Below are 22,901 nucleotides of genomic sequence, written 5' to 3'. Positions count from 1 at the left end.
AACATAGAGAAATATACTACAAGTAAAAAAGAATAATAAAAATTTACTATAGCCTAGCAAGGTAGTTGATGCAATATATAGAACGTATCTCCTCTTTCTCTGTTTTTGCAATGGTGAGTAGCTTACTAAATGAAAAGGTTAATTTTAATACTAAAGAGAAATGAAAACATCCTTGAGTACAACATTAGAACCACAAGTGGAACCTTTAAATATTCACTCACTCTAGCAGTCAATGTTCCAACCTCATTTAAGGGACTGTCTTTAAGTTGACATATAAATATTCAGAATGAATATTTGGAAGCAGAACCATACCTTGAAAGATAACTGTGGGCTTACTCCTGCCTGCCATTTGGATACTTTAGATTTTAGTTATTTTAAGTCTCAGTGATTCAGAGCTTTATTTTTGTAATTTGGTAATTTTGTGATAGCAGGCTTTAAAATAAGTAAAAGTTTCCTTGAGTAAGAACAAATAAAAACCCGGAGACCTAATAAGTCTCAACTGTGCCCAGGTGGGAGGTGACTGCTGGTTGACTGCAGAGGCTCCCTCTAGCTGTGTGAGGACATCTGAGTGTCTCTCTTACTCATTTTATATTTCATTTGATACTGCACAAAATCACTAGGTGAACAGCCAGAATTGATTTACTTCTCATTGAGACACACTGTTTCTGGGAGCTAGTTATCTTCTTATTAACAAAGAGCTTTTGTTCCCCTCCCCTGCAGAGCTCCAAAACCATCTATAATAGCCTCCTTAAGTAAATTCTACAATGACTGAAATTTTTACTGCAATGAAGATAAAAATTCACTCAATTCTAGTTCTTTTATCCTTGGTTTGCATTTGACTGAAATGTGTATTTGCAGTTTGGGCATTTCAGTCAGAGATTGCTTCTATATTCTCTGCCAATAAGCAGCCTTCAGATAGCCTCTTAGAAAATTGAAGAAGTGTCTACACGACTGTAAAAGTCTTCCTGATGGTCTGTTTCTTCAAAGATACAGCATTATCTCTTAGGAATTATAGAAATGGTATATGTTTAAGCCTCTTCTAATGCTACAGATAATTCCTAAACTACTGTAATTTATAAATAACTTGTGCCTTATTTCCCATTCAGCATTCAATAAGCATTTATCAGGGCCTAATATGTAGCTGGAATTTTGGAGAATACATAAAATATAGAACACAGAGTTCTTGTTCTTCAAGAGCTAAGCAGCTGTATAGAGAAGGGAGAGACAGAAAGATGGAGAGAGAGGGAGAGAGAAAGAAAGAGAGGAGGGAGAAATCCAAAACATATCCACACTTGCTTTGCTATCTATACTGCAACTATTGGTGGACTCATCCCATCTTATGGATTCAATTATCATCTCTAAGCAGACCACTTCTCTAATTGTTTATTTAACCCAGTTCTGTTACCTGAACTACAGACTTTTATTTCCCACAGTGCATTCAGCATTTTCCTTTTCTAATGAGTACCTCAAACATTAAGTGTTCAAAACTGAATTTCTGATTTCACCCTCTTCTTGGATCCTGGTCTGTTGTGGTGTATGGCAACTTCAGTTTTCAGGTTGCTCAGTGGAGAACCTTTAAGTTGCCTTTGATGTCTCTTCTTTCTGTCTTGCCTCATATACAATGCATCAGCAAATTTGTCTGGCTATAAACCTGAAATATGCCATCAATATGAACACTTTTCACCACTTGAAAGCCACTATTTTCTCTCTTTAGGACTACTTCAGTGGCTCACCATTGCTACTGCTCTTTTCCCTATAATTTATTTTCAACAGAGCAGCCAAAGTGATTATTTTAAAATGTCAGATCATATCACACCCTCCCTATAATCCTCCCATAGTTTTCCTTTAACTCAAATTTACATAATTGCCTATAATACATGTTCACTTATATACATATACACTTACCACCATGTCTGTGAAATCTCTTTCTCTTACTTTCCCAGTATGAGTATTAGGCATAAATCAGAAGTCAGAAAAATAAGAGTAAGAATTAAAAAGGACATACATGCTGAAAAAAAATAGAACAATGAATAAATACTGGGGAAGTAATCAAGAGGAAGCGATTATACAGAAACTATAAAGCAAAAAGTTAATCAAATTTGCCAAGCATAGTACAGGCGACATGGCCAACCCCACAGTTGTTCACCTATAATCTCAGGCAAGCTATTTACCTTATCTGAGTCTCAGATTTGGCCTAAGTAAAATAAGGGTGGTGATACATCATGTGCAGGGTTGTGGTACAGCTAGGAGGTTTACCCCACATATGGAGGTTTACCCCACATATGTGGGCAGAAAATATTAGAACCCAGGATACCAAGGTCAGAAGGCCTAGCTAAGAGCTTCTTATGGAAAAAAAGCCTTTAGTCAATGACAAAGTGAGAGAAACAATTTTTTCAGGCAGTATATAGTCAATAATCTATTTCTTGAATGCTAGAATTGAAGGCTGTATAAAAACACTTATTACTATCAAATTTCAAAGAACAAGCAGAGCAAATAAGTTGAGAGAAAGATAAATCTTTCTTGGAGGACATTTTTGGAAAAATATTATGAGCAAAGCAGTGTGAAAATATTTAGAGAGAGAGAAGACTATGAAGATAAAACACCTACATCAAGAAGTTTATATTAAAATTGAGAATATAAAGTAGATATTATGGGATAAGTCCTACAGGAGAGATACAGCAAAACAGATAAAGGAAGGGTAACTGTAAACTCTAGGGAAGAAATGTCACAAGCTCAGGTGAAAATACTTTAGAAAAGGAAAACTAGGTATTTTTCAGTATATATATTCAGGCTGGGGGAGAAAAGCTGCTTCAGAGACTAGTGAAAACTAAACTGTTCCTACAAGGACTTTAAACTTAGATCAGCATGTGAGTAGGCTTGGAGGCCTGCTGAAGAGGGAGCTAGAAGAAGGAACAGCACGTGGTTTCTGAGAAACGGTGTAGCAGTAAGATTAACAACACAGAAACTAAACTGATAATCATGTTTTTGTCACTATTGTGCTGTCAGAGACAAAAATCTGTTGAAATAGTGAAAAATACTAATTTTGAGAAATATCAGTGTGGCAAAACCCAAGAAACACTAATCAAATGAATATACTCAAATTGCAAGATCAAACATCTATTAATTATAGTAGGTAAGAAAAAGGAAACATTCAAAAAAACATTTCAAAGGGAAAATATGTAAATTAATCAGAGTACCTTCATAATCGATAAACACTTATTGAGCATCTATTCATGTGCTATCCATGTGTTAAAAATACAAAAGTGACAAAAAGAATTATTGCTCAAAATTCTGTGCAGTATTTAGAAAGACTGAGTAGGGATAAGCATTTGTATTTCTCTAAGATTATATCACATTATGATAAGGTTTATGGAAAAAATGTATATAATTGTGTACATGTGAAAACAGAAAAAAATCTAAAAGAACTTATTCAGTCTCAAAATAGTGTTTACATATAAGGAAATGTAGCAATGACTATTGTTTATAAATATCTGTTCTCTCTTCTTAGTAATACAGCTCCTGAATCATAATAGCCAGATACAGACATCCCACAATATGCATTTCCCAGCTTCTCTCCTGAGCTAGTGTGGTCATGTGACTAAATTGTAGCCAATGATATTTAAACAGAAATATCATGTGATGCCTCTGAGAAGTGTTCTTAAAGGAAGAATTGTTCTCCTTATTCTAATCTTTCTCCTTTTTCCTGGCTGGAATGTTAATAGGATGGCTGGTGTTCAAATAGCCCTCCAAAGACATGAGTTGGAATCTATGTACTGAGGAGCACAGAACAATAAAAGAAAATAAGTTTGGTTCTTAACTCTGGAAGCTTGATCAACCTAGGACAATCAGCCAGGGAACTTCTTCCATGTTGGTTTTTAAGCCAGTGATATTTTGGGCATTTCTTTTACCTGCAGGAAGAAAATAGGCTGATTTTATATAATTTGGCCCTTTAAAAACTAGAATATATTCATATACAATTCTTACAGTTCAGTGTTTAAACTTACTTATTTTTCATCTTATTTTTGCTTTCCTATGTTTATAATTGATAAACTTATTAGCCTATTTTGTGATATATAAAAGTTTTACTTTTATCTTTTGTTTTTACATTGGCCCAACTTCCATGTTCTGCTAAATAGACTCAAATAATTTAAATTATTGCATTTCACTGGGAATCCAAGTTAGAAAAATCCTTTTCCACAATTTTAATACCTAAAACTTGGGAAATGAATAACATTATAAATACTTGAAATTAATATTCACTTACTTCTCATCTTTAAGCCCTGTTGAATTATTTATTTTCCCATCTCTACTGAGTTTTGGAAGACATTTTTACAAATGATTTCATTATAGAAAATTTTTAAAATTTTTGAGATATCTATTTACTTAAGATGTTGAAGAAAACGTAAGTATCTACCTTCCCCTTTTTAGATCTCATATGATATGACAAATAAATAGGAAATTAGAGGAAATTTTAAAACAGTACTCTAAATTAAGTAAGGGTGCCCTCTGTGAACCACGAGCTGGCAGATTTCAAAGAAGCACCCTTCTAAGAAGTTGTTTTTTATGTGACCCTGAAAACATCCACTAATTGTCCTAATTTGGAAGGGTAAAAACTGCAGAAAAGAGAAAGAGCTTACCAGGAAGCATATTTTATTGCCAGTTTTCTGCTGGTTCAGTAGCAGCACCACTTCTGTTATCTTCTGCATGGCTTCTCACTCATCAGTAAACAAATTAAGACTCATTCACATGGTGATCCAGGGTTCCTGCCACAGCAAGAGACATGGCAAGCCTTCATTGTGCCAGCCCTCCAGTGCTCTATTTGTATCACATTGCTTCTTTCCCATTGACCAAAGCAAGTCCCTGACTAATCCCAGATTTAAAGGATAGGGAAATAGATTGCACCAATTGTTGGAAGAGCTAAACAGTACATTGCAAAGGGGTGGGTATATCACAATAAGAAGCACTTTGAGGCTATCTTATTTAATCTGCTGTGCTGATCAGTTAGACTGTAAATGAAGGATAATAAATTCAAATTCCTAATAGAGATGAGGCTCTTAAGATAAAAAAGTAAAGTTGGGGCAGGAGAATTGCCTGAACCCAGAAGGCGGAGGTTGCGGTGAGCTGAGATCGCGCCATTGCACTCCAGCCTGGGTAACAAGAGCGAAACTCCGTCTCAAAAAAAAAAAAAAGTAAAGTTGGGTATAGTACCTATGTATACAATGTGCTTGAGTAGTAAGTGTTAAAGTGAACTGAAGATCTCATGAACTTTCCAAGGGGGTATTGTCCCTCAGATTCAACAAGTTGCTGAAACAGACTTGAACAATTTTAACATGAAATTGTAAGTTTGAATTTTTATGTAGAATCTACTAATTTTGAAATCTGTCTGGAGTATTTTAAAACTGGTTGAACATAAACACATCTGTAAGTTACTTATGAACCATGGACCATCAACTTGCGAGATTTGCTAGAGAAGACTGAAAAGTTAAAAGTTTTAAACTTTATTTAATATAGTATAAATAGTATAATTAATATAAATTTTATGTAAGTTTCTGTCCTACAGAAAGTGAAGACCCATAGGCTAATTATAAATATAGATAATATATCATGTGCCCCAAACTCCAAAATGTATATACAGTGTAAGAAATACCTGACAAATTACCTGACTAAAATACAATAAAAATAAAATAAATAACATTTTAAGCAAAGATAAAATCTCAAACCACGTGGAAGTAAAAATAGCAAGTGAGCAAAAAGTCTCCTATACTGTTCCTGGGGCAAAGAGGAAATAAAAACTAAAAGTACAGACTGTTTAGAAAATGATGATAACAATGGCACAACATGTGACTTGTTCTTAAAACTTTGCTTACAGAAATATGCCCGTGTTCAAACTCTACTTAATTACTAAATTAAAATGATGAATCAAGCCTTCAACTCAATAAACAAAATATAAAGCCATTAAAGTTTAAGTTAAAATGCATTAAAATTTATATTTTAGAATTCATAAATCAATAGGGTTAATTAAGGGAAAAACAGTTCTTTGAAAAGATGTAAAACGAAACAAAGCCTTTGGCATGTCTGGTTTCAGAAAATGAAATGCATAAATAATTCTATCAAAAAAGTGTGTGTACCCCAATTAAGAAAAATTTTCACAAACATGATAGAACAGTAAGTACAAATGTATGCTAATTATATTGAACAAAAACTTAAGACATGAATTATTTTCAAGAAAAACATCCCATCATTAAAATTGACTTAAGGAGAAATAGAAAAAAAATTAAATATATGTCTAATATGACAAAAATGTAATTTGTTTACAAATTAATAATGTTATACCCTACCTGTTTTCTTCATTTCAGGAAAGAATAGGCCAAATGATTAACAAATTTCATAATAGTTACTCATAATTCTAGGAAGCAACAGTAATTCCCAAAAAAATGGCTGACAATGAAATCACATACAAAAAGGAAAAACATCCAATGTCACTTTAGTAAGTGTGTGGATTCTTTTACAAAATTCTTTTGGATATGAATATCCAAAAATCTTTAAATGTTCTTTTATATTTCATCTATCAGCATATTTGAATATAGTAAAGTATTACCAAATAGGGTTTCATACAGAATGAGCTTTATTCAAACAAAAGATAACAGGAGAATCTTTGGCAAAATGACTAATAGTAAGCAAAGTTGAAGACTCAGAAATAGATAATAACAGAAAATCATCATATGTTCTAAAAATCAAAGAATGGTATTAAAAAAATCAGAGGAAAAGGGGAAAGTAGGGGAAAATATGATATTGTAATGCAGTTTAGGGAATAAGTGGAAGTAACAGATTTTATTTAAATTTTTTAAAAACAGTTAACTGGGAAAACAGAGTCAAGGCATTATAAAAGTTGTAAATATTGAGGTAAAAACTATAATAAAACTGCCAATCTTTCTAGATAGCAAAATTAAAAAAAAACACACACCACATAGAAAAACACAATAAATATAACAAAATCTACACAATAACAAATAACATAAAGAACAGGTTAAATAAGATACATTTTTGGGATATGGATCAAACACTATGCTCTGATAATATCCCATTTTCTCAAGCATATGTGCAATGTTGACAGAAGTCATATATTGATTGGCCTCGAAGAAAACATTATTAAGTTTCATTTAGGTAATTTATTACAAATAGTATTTCCTGATCAAAATACAATAAAACTAAAAATTTCGAAGAATAGTAAGAGAAGGCTTTTCATCTGAAATTAAGAAATCCTTGTGTTAAACAACTGTAGAAAAGAGAAAAAGAAACAAAAATTGAAGTATTTTTAAAATTAATGGTAAAAAAAATACTATATATCAAAATCTGTAAGGAACACTTAAAGCAGTAATAGTCTTAGCTAGGTGCGGTAGGTCATGCCTGTAATCCCCAAGGTGAGTGGATTACTTGAGGTTGGGATTTCAAGACCAGCCTGACAAACGTGGTGAAATGCTGTCTCTACTAAAAATACAAAAAATTAGCTGGGTATGGTGGTGCATGCCAGTCATCCCAGCTACTCAGGAGGCTGAGACATGAGAATTGCTTGAACCCATAAGGCGGAGGTTGCCGTGAGCCCAGGTGGTGTCACTGAATTCCAACCTGGAAGACAGAGCCAGACTCTGGCTAAAAAAAAAATCAATAAAAATGAAAGACTGGAAATAAATAGATTTGATCCTCATATCTAAAAACAAAGTACAACAAATTTTAAAAGATGACACAAGGGAGACAATAAAAATAAAAAGAGAAAACAATAAGATAAATACCAGGAAAAGTAGATCAAATTAATGAATTAAATTCTGTTTTTTAAGAAAGTATCAATATAAGAGATAAAATATTAGCTAATTTAATCAAGTAGAAACAGGAAACGTACAAATATACAAAGTAGGATATGACAAGGGAGTGATAATTATTGATTGATACAGGGGAAAAATTAGAACAGATTACTTTGCACATCTTTACGCAAATAAATTTGAAAAACTGAGTGATACTGATAATATCTTTGAAAATACATGATTTTCCAAAACTGACTTCCCCTCCCCTCCCCTCTCCCTTTCCTTCCCTTTTCCTTCCTTCTCCCTCTCCCTCTCCCTTTTCCTCTTCCATTCCCTCCCATTTTTCCTCCCTCCCTTTCTCTTTCAACCTTTCTTTCTTCCTTTAGCATTTCTTCAATCCTTACTTTCTCCCCAAGCAAACCGGGAATCTTTACAGTGTCATATTATTTGAAGACCAAAGAAAAGCAAATAATATTAAAGAAAACTATCAAGAAATTTCACATGTTTACAAAAATTCATTCTCTTGAAGAGAGAAGGAAACAAATAGTTTAGAAATTTAGATAGGCAGAGGTAGACCTAGTAGTTGTTAAATGTGTGCCAAAACTCTTCAGTAAATATTTTGCTTCTGCTTTGTGCAAAAAATATTTAAAGTAGGAGTGGTTGCATTTCCTGAGGTGATATGTGAATTACTACAAGCAATATGTACACAACATGAAAAAAAAATGTTCTTTAGTTTGGAATTGTCATATTCAAAATCAGAAAAGAAATGTTTATTCTGATAGAGCAATGAGTTTGATGTTATTCTCAGATAAAATTACAGAATGGGTGATTAATCAGTTGTGTTTTAGATGATTAAAACAGCAGTTCATTTTTTGATAGCATTAGCTATTCATGAGCAGTTGAATATCTGATTACGTATGTATTTTGAGTTCAATAATGCCCTTTACAAAGCATTTAAAACCCTATGGACAAACATGGCTTGATGGAAGTGTAGAAAGAATATTTATAGGTGATGGAAAAGCCATATCTAAAGTGTTAACTAGTGAGCTATCATCAAAGTGCATAGAACTTTAGAGGCATGTTGCTTTGAACATGTCAATGTACTTTACTAGTAATGTGAATGAAGAATTAAAGGCCTGTTTCTCAAACTTCTAAATGGCTCAAAGCTGGAAAAAAAAAGTTGACATAATGAATGAGAAGTAAAGATCACAGCAGATGTGAAAGATGCAAAAGAAGCAAAGAATGAAATTAAAGAGACAAACATAAAATCTAACATTTGCTTCAGTTGCATAAGACTGTAGGCTACTAGTTTGAAAGTGTTTGTTTAATATTTTTAAAATTTTGTGTGACCTTCAATTTAGCATATGAGAGAATTAAAAAACACCTAATAAAAATGATTTGGCTCCAATTTTATTTAAAAAGTATATCACTTAATATCAATTGAGGAAACTGATTATTTAGACTATGTTCACAGGAGAATGACAAATATTTTGAGGACTAGAAAATCATATCTTGGGAAAAGGTTTGAAAGCTTGTCATAGGGCAGATCTATTTAGATTGATAACATAATGCATGGATGACAAAACTAAGACATTTCATAAAAAGTGTAGGGAAGGTGGTATTAATTTATTGTAAAAGCAAAGTTTAATAATTTGAATATTTCAAATGTAAATTTTTCATCTTAGAAAAAAGCAACTGGACTTGGTATAATATTATAATAATGTATGCAAAACACATAACATGACACTTGGAATATAGCAAACACTAAGTAAATGCATAACTATTAATGCCAATATAATGTTCTTAGCATTACACTCAAGAATAAATTAGATTTTTACTTGTTACAATAATAATTTATTTCAGATTAAATTTGGAGAAATGTATTTCAATTTTGTTAAGCTGCTAAGATTCAGCAATTATATTGCTTATTAGTCATGCTCCATTATATCATCCATCTATCTCTTTTTCATGATTTGAGAGAATGCAAATCTTATATGTTCTCCAAGGAAAATATTATGACTATATAATTCAAATAATTAGAAAAAAAGTATTTATATTCCATTTTTAGTGCTAGACATAATCAAAATTTAAATAATTATTTTACATTAAATATTTAACATATAGTATTTTATAATATATTGTATTTACTATAGTAGATGCTTAATTATCTTAGCTATTTGCAAATAACATAAGCATAAATATACTGATAAGTCAAGAACCTTACTTTAATTATTGACATAATCATTCAGGATATTAATATTTTATCATTGCTATGAAACAGTCAATTTTCATATTGCAATTTTCTTTTTTAAATAACTCTCTCTGTTGGGAATGCTCACAAAAAGATGGAAGAGATTTATAATTATTAGGTAATGAAAGTTTAGTAGGGCGTCCCTCTTCATTTATTCACATATTCATGGCAAATAGTTATTGACCATGAATTCTATGCCAGAAAATGTGATAGGTAATTTTTTAAAAGTTACAATTCTTGCCTTCATGGAGCTTATGGCCTAATATAAGAATCAAACCTTATTGAAAAGATCATATAAATGTATATAAGATTACAACTGTCATAATGACTAGGAAAGTGAGGTATACAGGCTTCTGATAGTGTAAATAATAATTATTATTCTAATCAAAGAGATAATGGATAGCTTCCCTGTGAAAATGAAAATTGAGCTGCCATATGAATACAAATGAGACTTTGCTTGAAGTTTCAGGAGGGTCAATCCAGACTGTGGGAGCAGCATGTACAAACACCATGCATCAGGAAGAAGTGCTGGAAGGGAAAATGGTACAGTATGAATATATTGAAGCAGGTTGGGGATAGTCTACCTAAAGGTGCGTAGACCATGTTAAAGGTTTTCATCTTTCTCCTAAGAGCAATGCAAATTCATTGAAAACCTTTAAAGTGTGCCAGGAGACGGGATCAGATATGCTCTACAGAAAGACTACTTTGGCTACGGTAGGTAGATTGAAGAGGAAGAAAGGTGGATTTCAGGTAGTCTTACAAGGAGCTGGAGCCTAGAAAAACAATGATGAGAGCTGAAAATAGTAGCAAGATGAATGGGTATTAGGATTCTCAGGAGGTAAAATCTATAGTGACGGATTTGACAGGGGACATAGGCTGGAGAAGATAATGAGGCTAACAAGTCGAATGACTTATGTAAAAAGACGCCATTCATTAAAGCAAGAGATGTTGGAAGCGTGCTGGTTGAATATTGTGAGTATGATCTTGGCCATGTTAAATGTAAATTTGAGGTGTTTTTGAGACATTTAGTAGAAATGTCAATTATGTGGTTGAATAAATCAGTCTAGACTCCAGAGCTCAGATACACATCTAGAAATATACATTCGTAAAATGTATATGGGGACAATAGCAGTAATAATCACGGATGGGATTGCCCAGGCAGAAGATCTCAAATTAGAAAAGGATGTAGGCTCAAGTTCAGAGAATTGCTAACATGAGCTTGAAAAAGGAACTGAGAAAGAGGTACATGTTTTGTCATGAAATTCAAGGGAAAATTGTGTTTGTGATACAGGGAGAAATTATCAATGCAAAATGTTGTCAAGAAACCCGATCAGATGAACTTTGAGGTGTATCCACTTGATTCCACAACATAATAATTAAAAAGTACTTTTTTCCATGAGGAATAGGGTACTCAACAATATGGAGAAAAAAGAGTCTTCTCAGACTGACTGGGATGTATAAAAATAGAGAGAAAAGGTGGTAACATGGAGTAACCAAAGGATAGAGAGGATAGAGGAAAGGGCTCAATCTCTTTTAGTTCATTTCAACAACAAATGAAGAATCTTTTAATGGAAAATCTAGTTAATAGGATAATGTTGAATTCATAAGACGGGAACTTAAATAGCTGAAGTGGAGAGTGGTTGATAAGTTTACTGATGGAGGGTTAGCCTGAGGAAGGGGGACAACTCCTATATTGTAAAAGGGGTTAAATAAAGTAGACTGGATATGGGCAATAGATTGGAACATAGAAATAAGTATGAATTTTAATCTCATATCTTCTGTGTTCTCTATATAATAACAGTGGGAGTAAAGATGTGACAAGTCATGGTAAAAAGTGTACAACTGAATTGACCAAATAAACAAATACCTAAATGATTGTCTTTGATTATTTCTGGTTTTGTTGCTTATTAATATTTAGGAAGTATTAGGACTGTCTTTCTGAATTAGTGGTCCTTGGCATTTTTTTTCTTTTTGCTTCAGTGCAGCACCTCTAATACAAGAAAGGACTACCATGAGCTCATTATCCATCACAGTGGGCTGCTATATCATGGATTCTGAAGGGTGGAATGAAGCACATTTTTAGGAAGGACTATGCAAAACTTAGAGACAGGAAAGTGTGTGTGTGTGTGTGTGTGTGTGTGTTATAAAAAGTTCATTATATGGTTCTGAGATGGCTTCCATGGAAAGACTAGAAATTTCTCCTTGAAAATAGAATAGCCAAGAATAACCAAATGTTGAAAATAGGCAGAATTTAGGAATTTGTTTGTAGATATGTGACAAGTAATTGTTAAATTTAATAGTTTGGCACAAACAAATAATCAGCTCCCTTTTCCTAAATAAGTAAAAAACTTTAGATATTTTTATTCCATTTTAGAAATTCACTTCCTGATGTTTAGAAGTAGCCATTATTAAAATCAGTAAAGTAACCATTTAATTTATAATCCTTTAAAGGTAGAACACATAATTACTTATTAGAAAAATATTTATGAACATTTAATACATATTATCAATATGTTGCCAGTAAATTCCTGCTCAGGTGGAATTTTCTGACTTTGGTTGAGTCGTTAAATGCTTTGGGTCGCTAGTGATCAATTAGTAAATTACTGATCCATAGTACTTTAATGGCCTGAAAAAGTAAATGCATCTTCTGAGAGCCTAATTGAATCTTAGAGAGTTATTTATTCATCATTAAGATCCAGATAAATGAGTCAGCTCACAATAATGATACTAAGCAGTTACATTTCTTTCACGAAGAGATAAACTAAAGCTCAGAAAAGACAGGACAAGGGAGCTAAAGATCTAGGTTAGATTTTCCATCTGAAAAGACCCAATTCCCAATATCTTGCTAAAAAATGTTAAATACATATATGAGCTTGAAAGCAATATTTTTCTGCAAGTTCATTTTCACATAGTGTTATTAAGTTTAATACCTTTCAATAAATAATTGTAGATCCATGGTATGTATGCTAATATGGTCTTGTTACAATGTAAAAGTACAGTTTTTAAACAGCAAATTTTTACACTTTTAATATAAAAATTTTTCTAGAACCAACTTCCCTGAGTGCTTACTACTATATGGTTCATTTGGAAAATGAATGATAGCTGCAATATGGTAAAATGATTATGAGCACAAGCTTCAGAAGAAGAAAAAACACAGCTTTAATATCTGGCTTCTGTACTTACTAACTGAGATCTGAACAATGTACTTAAACTTTCTAAGGTTTAGTTTCTCCACGTATGAAATGGAGAGGAAAACACATAATTCATAGCTCATTGTAAGGAGTAAGTAAAAAATAATGACTTAAATATTTAACACTGGGCCTCACAACAAAAATATATGAGCTTGGTACACACAAACATACAAACACATACCCCCACTGCTTAACTTTAGCTAGAATATTTTTTAAAGCATTATTACTTTTAGCCTAGATTTATCCAAGTTTGATTAGCATTCCACTAGGCATGTTACTTTTCATGTCTTTCTTGGGTTTTGTCCCCATAAGCTATAAAACAAGTTTTCATTTTCTTTCATGAAATAATTAAAAGGAAAATAATAAGAAAATGTTCAACAAATAATGTACTAGTGTTTGTGTTCTTCTGGAAGGGACATTCTGCAGCTTTAATCACAGCTGAAGATCATTATTTCAAAAAAGATACATATTTTAGATAGTTAAATATGTATCAACATATTATGCAATTTAAATGTGAAATCATCTACCCTCTGCTTTACTGAGATTCTGTTATGTTTTAAATAAGTAAAATAGAATATGCTGTAGCTAAGAGTGCTATCACTGAGAATCTAAAAAGATATATTAAAAAGGGGATTATTCCTCCAAAAAGAATTCTCTTTCCTTAATCATTAATTATTCATTAATATATTTCTGATGTTTATACAATACAATCATAGTAGTGACCTCTGGTATATGACAACTTAGTGTTGTGGAAACTCTAACAAATCTGTTTAGAGCCCAGTAATATAAATTTCTATTCAGAGAAATAGAAACCAAAGGTAAAATGCCATGTTGAGGTTTCTAAACAACCTACTTAATAATTTACATGTTAAGAATATATTGAATATCTTGAGAACAGATTCCTAGAAAGGAATCTCCAGTATAAGCTTTTCCTTTACTTGTGATGGCTTTGATTAAAATGACCCAGGAAAAAAGATAATTTTCTCCCTGTGTTATCTGTGTCTTAAATATTCTTCACTGATTTTACATGCACTGATAACATAAACAAGGTAATTTGTCTAACTCTAGTGGGGCAAGATTTCCAGTAAGAAATGCAAATTTCACATATGGCTCTTCTGTAAGAAGTCTTTGCAGTGTTTTTCAGTTTATATAAAAAGACTTATATTGCCTGAGGCATCTATTTTTTTTTTCCTCGAGGCAAGCTGAAGTGGCATAAATGAAATTGTTTTTCACACTGCTAATGTATTCCTTTCTCTTTCAATTTCTCAGAGAGCCGACATAGGGATTTCTGCTTTAACCATCACTCCAGATCGTGAGAATGTGGTGGACTTTACAACACGTTACATGGACTACTCAGTGGGAGTACTACTTCGAAGGGCTGAAAAGACAGTGGACATGTTTGCCTGTCTTGCTCCATTTGATCTCTCTCTATGGGCTTGCATTGCTGGCACAGTCCTTCTGGTGGGTCTACTGGTCTACCTCTTGAACTGGCTTAATCCCCCACGATTACAAATGGGATCAATGACGTCTACTACTCTCTACAACTCCATGTGGTTTGTGTATGGATCTTTTGTACAACAAGGTAAGAAGCAAAAGTACATTATAGTATTTAAAAAAAATAGAATGTGATGTTTCCAATGCCATGCATTCAGTTAGCAAGGTTCTGTATCTGACATCAATAAGTGTTCTGAAGGGTCCTCACAATAATGCTCAGAAAAGAACATGCCCTACTTCCTCCTACTGGATCTCAGACACAGCAGGTTTCCAGAAATAATGGTTCATTGTCTTTTGATGTAAGTTCAATTTCATCAACAAAGGCAAAAGTGAATGTCAAAGGTAAAGTTCACAAAAAACATCAAGATCAGATTTTCCTCTCCAAATTCTGACTTTTTGAGAAATAGTGTTACTAGGATGAAACTACTTATTACCAGAGAAGGTACTATTTAATTATTTACGTATGTAAGAAATGTTAGGGCTTGTTCTTTGTTCAGAGACATGATTTCATGCATTAAAAATATTCATTGACATTGAAAAGACTTTGGTTAATTTAAGAATGATGAGAAATTTTACGTTTTATCTTTTACTTTAATATGTAATCTTTACTGGTGATTTAACTTACAATTTCACGATTTTCTAAAGAATGTCATTGCTCTGTTATTCAATATCCTATCTGCTCAACTCTTTAAACTTGTCTGATTAATTATTTGACCCTCACTGTTTCAAAATGGAATAAGATTTATTACATTCCTTACTTGAGACTATTGCCTCATAGAGAATGAAATAGTAAGAAAATTGATAGTCTCTTGCAAGCTCTACACATACATTTAAGAGAAGAGATGTGTGTTACAATAGCAATGTGATATTTTTGTGTTAATATTTCCAACTTCTTTTTATTTTTGATATTTTATTTTTATTAACAAATGATATTACATATTCATAGTGTCCCATTACTGGGCATATAACCAAAGGATTATAAATTATTCTATTATAAAGACACATGCACACATAAGTTTATTGCAGCACTGTTCACAATAGCAAAGACTTAAAACCAACCCAAATGCCCATCAATGATAGACTGGATAAAGAAAATGTGGCACATATACACCAAGGAATACTATGCAGCCATAGAAAAGGATGAGTTCATGTCCTTTGCAGGGACATGGATGAAACTAGAAACTATCATTCTCATCAAACTGACACAAGAACAGAAATACGACTCTTGACAGCATCTTATTTTTTATTCCTATTTTCAATGGGAACTTCCATTAGTCTTTATTTTTCTATTCTAACTTTCATCTCACTTCCTCACTTCTAATCTAGCCCTTAAACTTTTGTAAGCATGCTTGTCCTTCTGCCTTTCCATATCTAAGGCTCTGACTAAGGTTACTTGTTACTGTATATTTTTCACAGACACTTTTAGTTCATTCATTAATAATTAACTCAGTAAATATTTAATCCACACTATCTACTTAGAACTTTGCTAATCACTGAGTCTGTGATGGTGAGTAAAAGGGTTCTTGTCATCATCGAGCCATAATAGAAGTCTAATGAGACACAAACATGTCATACAGAATTACAATTGTGGGTAGAAAGTTCTGTGATAGGATAAGCATAGGCTGTTAGGAGATCATAGGTGTAGAAAAGCTTAAAATAACTTAATGTGGCAGAGAAGGCTTTTTAAAGTAACAATTTACACACAGAGACAGAATTAACTATGGAAAGAGATTCTTGAAGAAGGCAAATGGAGAAATGGAGACATAAATTGTTAGGATGGAATTTCAGACGATGAAGTGAAAGATACATTAAAATAGTCCAAGCAGAGGGATTCTAATAAAGATGAGGTGGAAGTTGCATTTGTTATTATCCGGAGTTTGAACTAATCTTTGAAATCATCAGATATTTAAATATAATAAACAGGAAATACAGGTTCAAATTTTACTCTAGAAATGTTCTGGTTATAATGTGGAGAAGAGACTGAAAAAGGCAATATGAAAATTGAGGCAAATTAAAAGACTGTCATAATAACTGAACAAAGAGTTGATGTGGCTTGTGCAAAGCTAAGGTAGCATTGGAAGTCAAGAGAAGAGTATTGATGAAATGGAATCAATAGGCTTTGATTAGCTATATAGTGGTATGGGGGTCAGTACTGAAAAAAAAAGATAAAGTTTTATTCTGGTTTTTGAATAGAAAATTATATATATTGGATGTTGATGTCATTTACTGAAAAAATAAAGCAGAAAAATATGACTGGAGAGATGATACATTCATTCTGCTACACATTGAGTTTGAGCTATCTGTGAAACATTCAAGAGAGTATTACTAATGTGTGCTTAGTGGTTTGATGTATTTGTCAGATGCACAGAAGAGACATCTGGACTAAATATATATTTAGGAGATATTGGGATGTAGGACATTTGGAAGACATGGGAGTGAATGAGAGCACACAGAGTAGGTTTTAATTGCAGACTCCTGATTGAGGCTCACCGGTCCATACAAAGCCTAGTACAGAGTTCTAAAGAAAGGAATGGTTAGAGGAGCGCTAAGTAGTGTCTGATGAAGAGTGACTAGAAATCGCAAGAGAAAATCAGAGCAGGCAGTAGTATATGCTTGGTTGACTATGTTAAACATTTCAAAGAATCAAATGAATGTGTTGGATTTAACAAAAACTTTATTATTGAAACAAAAAAACCTTGTCCTTGCCCTATGATGTCTGAGGTTTCTGCTAGACAATTCAGAGGCCAAGGGCTAAAAATCATCCAAAGGCTTGTTCACTTCATTCATATGTCTGGTAGTTGATACAGGCTGTGGGCTAGTGGCCTCAGCTTTTTCTCCATTTGGGCCTCGCCATAAGGTCACTCTGCATGAGATAGTTTGACTTTCTCAAAGCATGGTAGTTGGTTTCTCCACAGAGAGCATCCCAATTAAAGAAGAATTTTCTGTTCCATGTTGGGAGTCACAAACTTGTGTGATGGTGTGAGTTCCTCTTACAGAGAACATCCTGGATGTGCCCACCTCATGGGTTTTTATGAAAGTTTATTAATAAGTGGTTAAAAGTGTGACGTTCTTAGATATAACATATATAAGTGTCACATAAGTGTTTATTAAATAAATAAAACATAACAAATTAGACCCAGCTGCAGATAGTTAGGCATATGTAAAAAAGGGATAACAAGACAAATGATTGTAGATCATTGCAAGATAATGATTGAAATAGTAGATCATGGGGTACAAGGAACAGCTATAAATACAAGGACTAAGAATGAGAATGTAATGAAGAGTAGGAGTAGAAATTGATAGAGTAGGCCTGGCATGATGGCTCATGCCTGTGATCGCAGCACTTTGGGAGTCCAAGGCAGGCACATCATCTGAGGTCAGAAGTTTGAGATTAGCCTGGCCCAGATGGCGAAACTCTGTCTCTACTAAAAATACAAAAAATTAGCCAGGCATGGTGGCGGGCACCTGTAATCTCAGCTACTCAGAGGGCTGAGGCTAGAGATTTGCTTGAACCCAGGAGGCAGAGATTGCAGTGAGCTGAGATTGTGCCATTGCACTTCAGCCTGGGTGACAAGAATGAAACTCCATCTTAAAAAAAAAAAAGAAGAAGAAGAAAAGAAAGAAATTGATAGAATAATAGGAGGAGAGAGTAGTAGTAGAGGTCTCAATAAGGTGACAAAAAAAGAGCAAAACATCGGTGTAAATGAGTTTCGAGTCTGTATTTATAAAATAGGACAGTTAAGCCTAATTTTTGCTTTGAAATGTAATAGAGGAGAACAAGTTATAGGTGTGTGGATACAAAGTCGAGAAGTTAAGAGTTAGTGAAGGACTTCAAAGCTGATCAAGGAACTGAGAGATTAAAGGGTTTGATGAACCAGCTGTAATCACGGTTTCCTTAGACTGGAGAAAAACAAGTTGAGCCATGTATCAAAGTTGTGAATAAATGAGGAAGATGACAAGGATGTTGATAGATGTGAGCATTGTCTGTAATATAGCTAGATATAATTAACCTCTGTTTTCATCTTACTTCTTCCCATTTATTCAATTTTTTGGTGCATGATTTCAGCAACTGCCAATATGCTGAGGACTCCCAGATCTACATCATCTATTCTTGAACTTCAGATTTGTATATCCAACTGTTACCTTGGCAACTCTCTGACTATACCAGAGGCACCATAAATTTGAACATGCCAAAAATGGAATTCACTTTATCATTTTGAACCTTCTTAGCCTCTCTCATTCTCTATTCCACCAACCAGTCAGACTCAGATTAGAAACTTTGAAAATACTTTTCGTTTCTTCCTCTTTCTCATCTTGTATATCCAACTATAATCAAGTCCTGTCAATTTTACCTACTAGACATTTCTAGAAGTGGAAATCTCTTCTTATCATCTAGAAAGATTAGCCTAGAGTTGTTACCTAGATTGAGGCTACCTCATTTTTCACCTGAAGTATAGACGTCTCATAACAAGTCTTTCTTCTTCCAGTGTGACCCCTGCAAATACACGATTCAAATAGTTGCAGATAGATAGATAGATAGATAGATAGATAGATAGATAGATAGATAGATAGATACCCAAGTTATCCATGCCATGGAAAGATGAACACATAATTCCCATTGTTCAGATATTTTCTTGGCCCCCCAATGCCTGCAGTGCAGAGGTCTGTGTTCTTCAGAGCATAAGCAATATTCCACCACCTGGCTCCTGTTCAATGCTCAGTTCTCATCTCTTACCATTCATGGCTCACATTGAATTTCCCAGTTACTCCAAACTAAATTTTATCCCTGACCATAAGACAAGACTCTTTCTTCCACTTCACCTTTGAATCTGCTCTTTCCAACACCTGGAATGCCTTTGTTACTAACCTGATTAGTCTCTACTCCCATTCTCTGCCTTTATACAGTGAATTCCTATTCATCCTCTAATTTTTTGTTTTTATCTCTCTACTTTCAAGAAGTCTTTCTTGGGATTGTGAACCATCTTCTATACTCCTCAATTGTATTTATCATAGTACTTACCAACCATAGTGTAATTCCTTTTTTTAAATATGTCTCCACCTGAGTCCTTTGAATATATAATAGTGTACTATTTAATCTGCATAGTCTCTTTGCTTATAGTTAAGTGCCTTGTGCATGTAAAGCCTTTAACAAATTCATACTAATAAACTAAATAAATGAATGCTAAATATTTAACTAAATAAAACATGGAGGTTAACAGCAATATTGTGTTTATAAAATTATAGTCTCAAATATAAAACACTGAAATTGTCCCCAAATGACTTAAAACTCACTAATTCAAAAAGGAAGTTATTTGTAATGTCCCCACTGAGTTGTTGTAAGATGCTAAGAGGAGAAATGTATAAGTAAGACATCCTCTTGGTTGAAGCCTTATTTTTGAAGATGTTGACATGCTTATGGATGGTTTTCTGAATTCTTCCTGCTAGTGATCAAATTTCAACAAGTTTTGGAGCACACCCACCAAAAAAAAAAAAAAGATAAATAAAATTACCCATATGGTTAGCATGCTTTTCTAGTTCTATAAACATGTTCAAGATAACAAAAGTTATAAATATGTTAACTGTCTTTCTATCCCATTGATACTTAAATGAGTTGCACAGCCTGTAGGTTGATTGCACATTTATACAAATTTAAAATGACAGATAATGCTGAATTGCATATGATTAGCTACTTTATCTTTGAAAAGCTGCTATTCTTCCACTTGCTAACAATGAAAAGGTGAATTCATTAAGAGATACTGAGAGCATCTTTATGCTCTGATTAAAAAATAAATTAAGAAAGGGCTTATAAGCCCTATGAAAAATAGAAGCAATTAATGACAGTGTCCATGTATAGGCAATAGAGCTGGAATTGGTGATAATTTCCAATAAAAATACAGTCTTTTAAGAGGAAGTACAGCTGTTATTTCAGAATTGCAGTCTTCATTGAGCGACTATACCAGATTGAATAGGGATAAAGAGACATTTCTTGTGTTATCAGACAGATTTCTGAAAAAGAGTTCAGGGACAGCTAAAAGCAGAAAAATGTTAAATATATGTGAGATGTTTACTAATCCTGACATTTAAAAAATCTGTAACTTCAAAGCATTCTGGAAAAATAGCTCAGGGAATCCAACTGTGCAAAAGCAGTATGGTCCATTATAGAGATAAACTCACTACATCTGTTTGACTAGAACATTAGAGCTTGTGAATTAGGTTGTAAAATGCACGAATGACAGACCAATTTTATACAAGTTTTCTTGTCATTTCATGTCCTCCCTTATCTCCAAGTCTACATACATCTCCTTGCAATTAATATACTTAAAGAAAAGTGGATTTGATTTTTAGAAGTCTCTTATGCTTAGTTTATTGGCAGTGACTCTATCATCTGGGCTCCAGAGGACTTCAATGATTTGTTTGCAAATGTAGCTACACGTAATTTGCTTTCTGTTTACATGCAAAGGGAAATTTTGGAGTTATCCTCCAGTGTTTGTGTCTGACTCTGGGAAATAGAAGTATTTATAGTCATGCAAAATATTTGAAGCAACAACTATATGTTTATTTAGCCACAAGCATTTATTAAGCACCAACAATGTGCCAGGAACATGAGTAGCAAAAGGAAAATAAGGAATAACTGTTAACTAGGGTTTAATAAATATTTCTCAAGTATACTTTGTGCCATGCCTGGCCTAGATGCTTTGAGTATGAATCTAAATTAGAAAATCAGTCTTTGCAGACGTGTTCAACATTATACCAATGGATCTTAACCAAATTGAGACCAAAATAAGCCATTTCTGATGAGACAAGCAGACAGAATTATTGAAAAGAATAAAGAAGCAAAATTCCTTTGGTAGTTTTCTTAAAGATCAAATAGCTCCACATATGCTAGTGATGAATAGAAAGCAGGCCTTTAGGAGTGTTAGAAATACTGAAAATAATTTGATGCTGTTGCACAAGAGTTAACATAAGAGACAACCCACTGATTTTGAAATCCCAGGACAATTTTTCAAAGCAAATAAAGAGTTCTTCCTACTGTCAGATGGATCACATTGTTACAGAAAATCCAACTTTCTCATTTCCACAAAAAGAAGAGTCAGATATTTTTTTCTATTGAATTAGGCAACAGAAGAGATTGTTGATGAGAGACCATCTCTTTAAAACTTTGCATAGAAGAATAACTCAAAAAGACATCAATTTTAATAGGGTAGACATCAAATATATGAATCTTACCAAAGTTGTATTCACAAAATCTCAAAGGATTCAAGCCTTGGAATCCATTAACTAAAGCCATTTCTTTATATTGTTATCCAATATTTCACATTCAATTTGGATATAACAAAAATGACATTGACTACCTCTGTTGTTTACAGACCCTAGTGAACAGAGGAAAAATGAGAGTAATTCCCCATGACATGTTAACTTGACTACAAAGACAGGGTTTTTTTCTACATTCTGTTCTTACAGGTATTAACTTAAAAGGGCTCTCTGTAATTTTTCTTTAGACTCAAACAACATTTCTGTTGTTGTTAATTATGATTGGCAGTCCTTAGCAAAGGGAGCACAAAGCATTCTGGGTGCTGTCACATCCACTTGAGAATTTCCTGAGGTGACCATTTTCTTTCTTTTTATCACACAATTCTCTACAACTAATTAAAAAAAAGGGTTGCACTTTCATGCTGAAAGACACTGTTCAAATTCTACCAACAGTGAAGAGTAAGTTGTGTGACTAGAAAACAGTGCCCTGATTTTAAAACGTGAATGCATTGGTTTACATTCCCAATGAACTGTGATGAACTCCTAAGCAATTATGCTATGAGCTGTGGGGATACTATATGCCCCTGAAAATTGTTTATCTTGATACCAACTCCTCATGACTTGAGTCAGAAAATCCCTTCTCATGATCCACTGAGCTTTTGAGGAGTTAAAAGAAATCAAAGATCATGAGGCAAAAATCATATTTCTGCTAATAAAACAAGAACTGTTACAATCAACATATTCTTTGACTCCTTTGAACTACCTATGAATATGTTCCATAATTAAAAGTACTATTTTAGTATTTAACAAAACAAAGACGCTGTTTCCTAAGAGACACTAAAAAATTGAAAGGTGATTTTGAGAAAATATTTTTAAATCTAAATTTAAACTATAGAAAAACAGGTGTTATAGATT

General features: G+C 33.2%; 1 protein-coding gene across 5 annotated transcripts in view; it reads left to right on the top strand.

Moving 5' to 3' along the window:
- GRID2 (glutamate ionotropic receptor delta type subunit 2) overlaps positions 1-22,901 on the top strand; it is a 1,554,413-nt gene that overhangs the window by 1,185,858 nt on the left and 345,654 nt on the right. For all 5 annotated transcript variants that reach the window (XM_035294542.3, XM_035294543.3, XM_002745586.7 and 2 more), the window contains one exon: positions 14,511-14,823. In XM_035294542.3, the coding sequence (XP_035150433.1) occupies positions 14,511-14,823 (313 nt within the window). The remainder of the gene's footprint in view (positions 1-14,510; positions 14,824-22,901) is intronic.

Source organism: Callithrix jacchus, chromosome 3 (genome assembly GCF_049354715.1).
Source record: "Callithrix jacchus isolate 240 chromosome 3, calJac240_pri, whole genome shotgun sequence".
NCBI lineage: Eukaryota > Metazoa > Chordata > Mammalia > Primates > Cebidae > Callithrix > Callithrix jacchus.
This window is presented reverse-complemented; position numbering and strand designations above follow the sequence as displayed.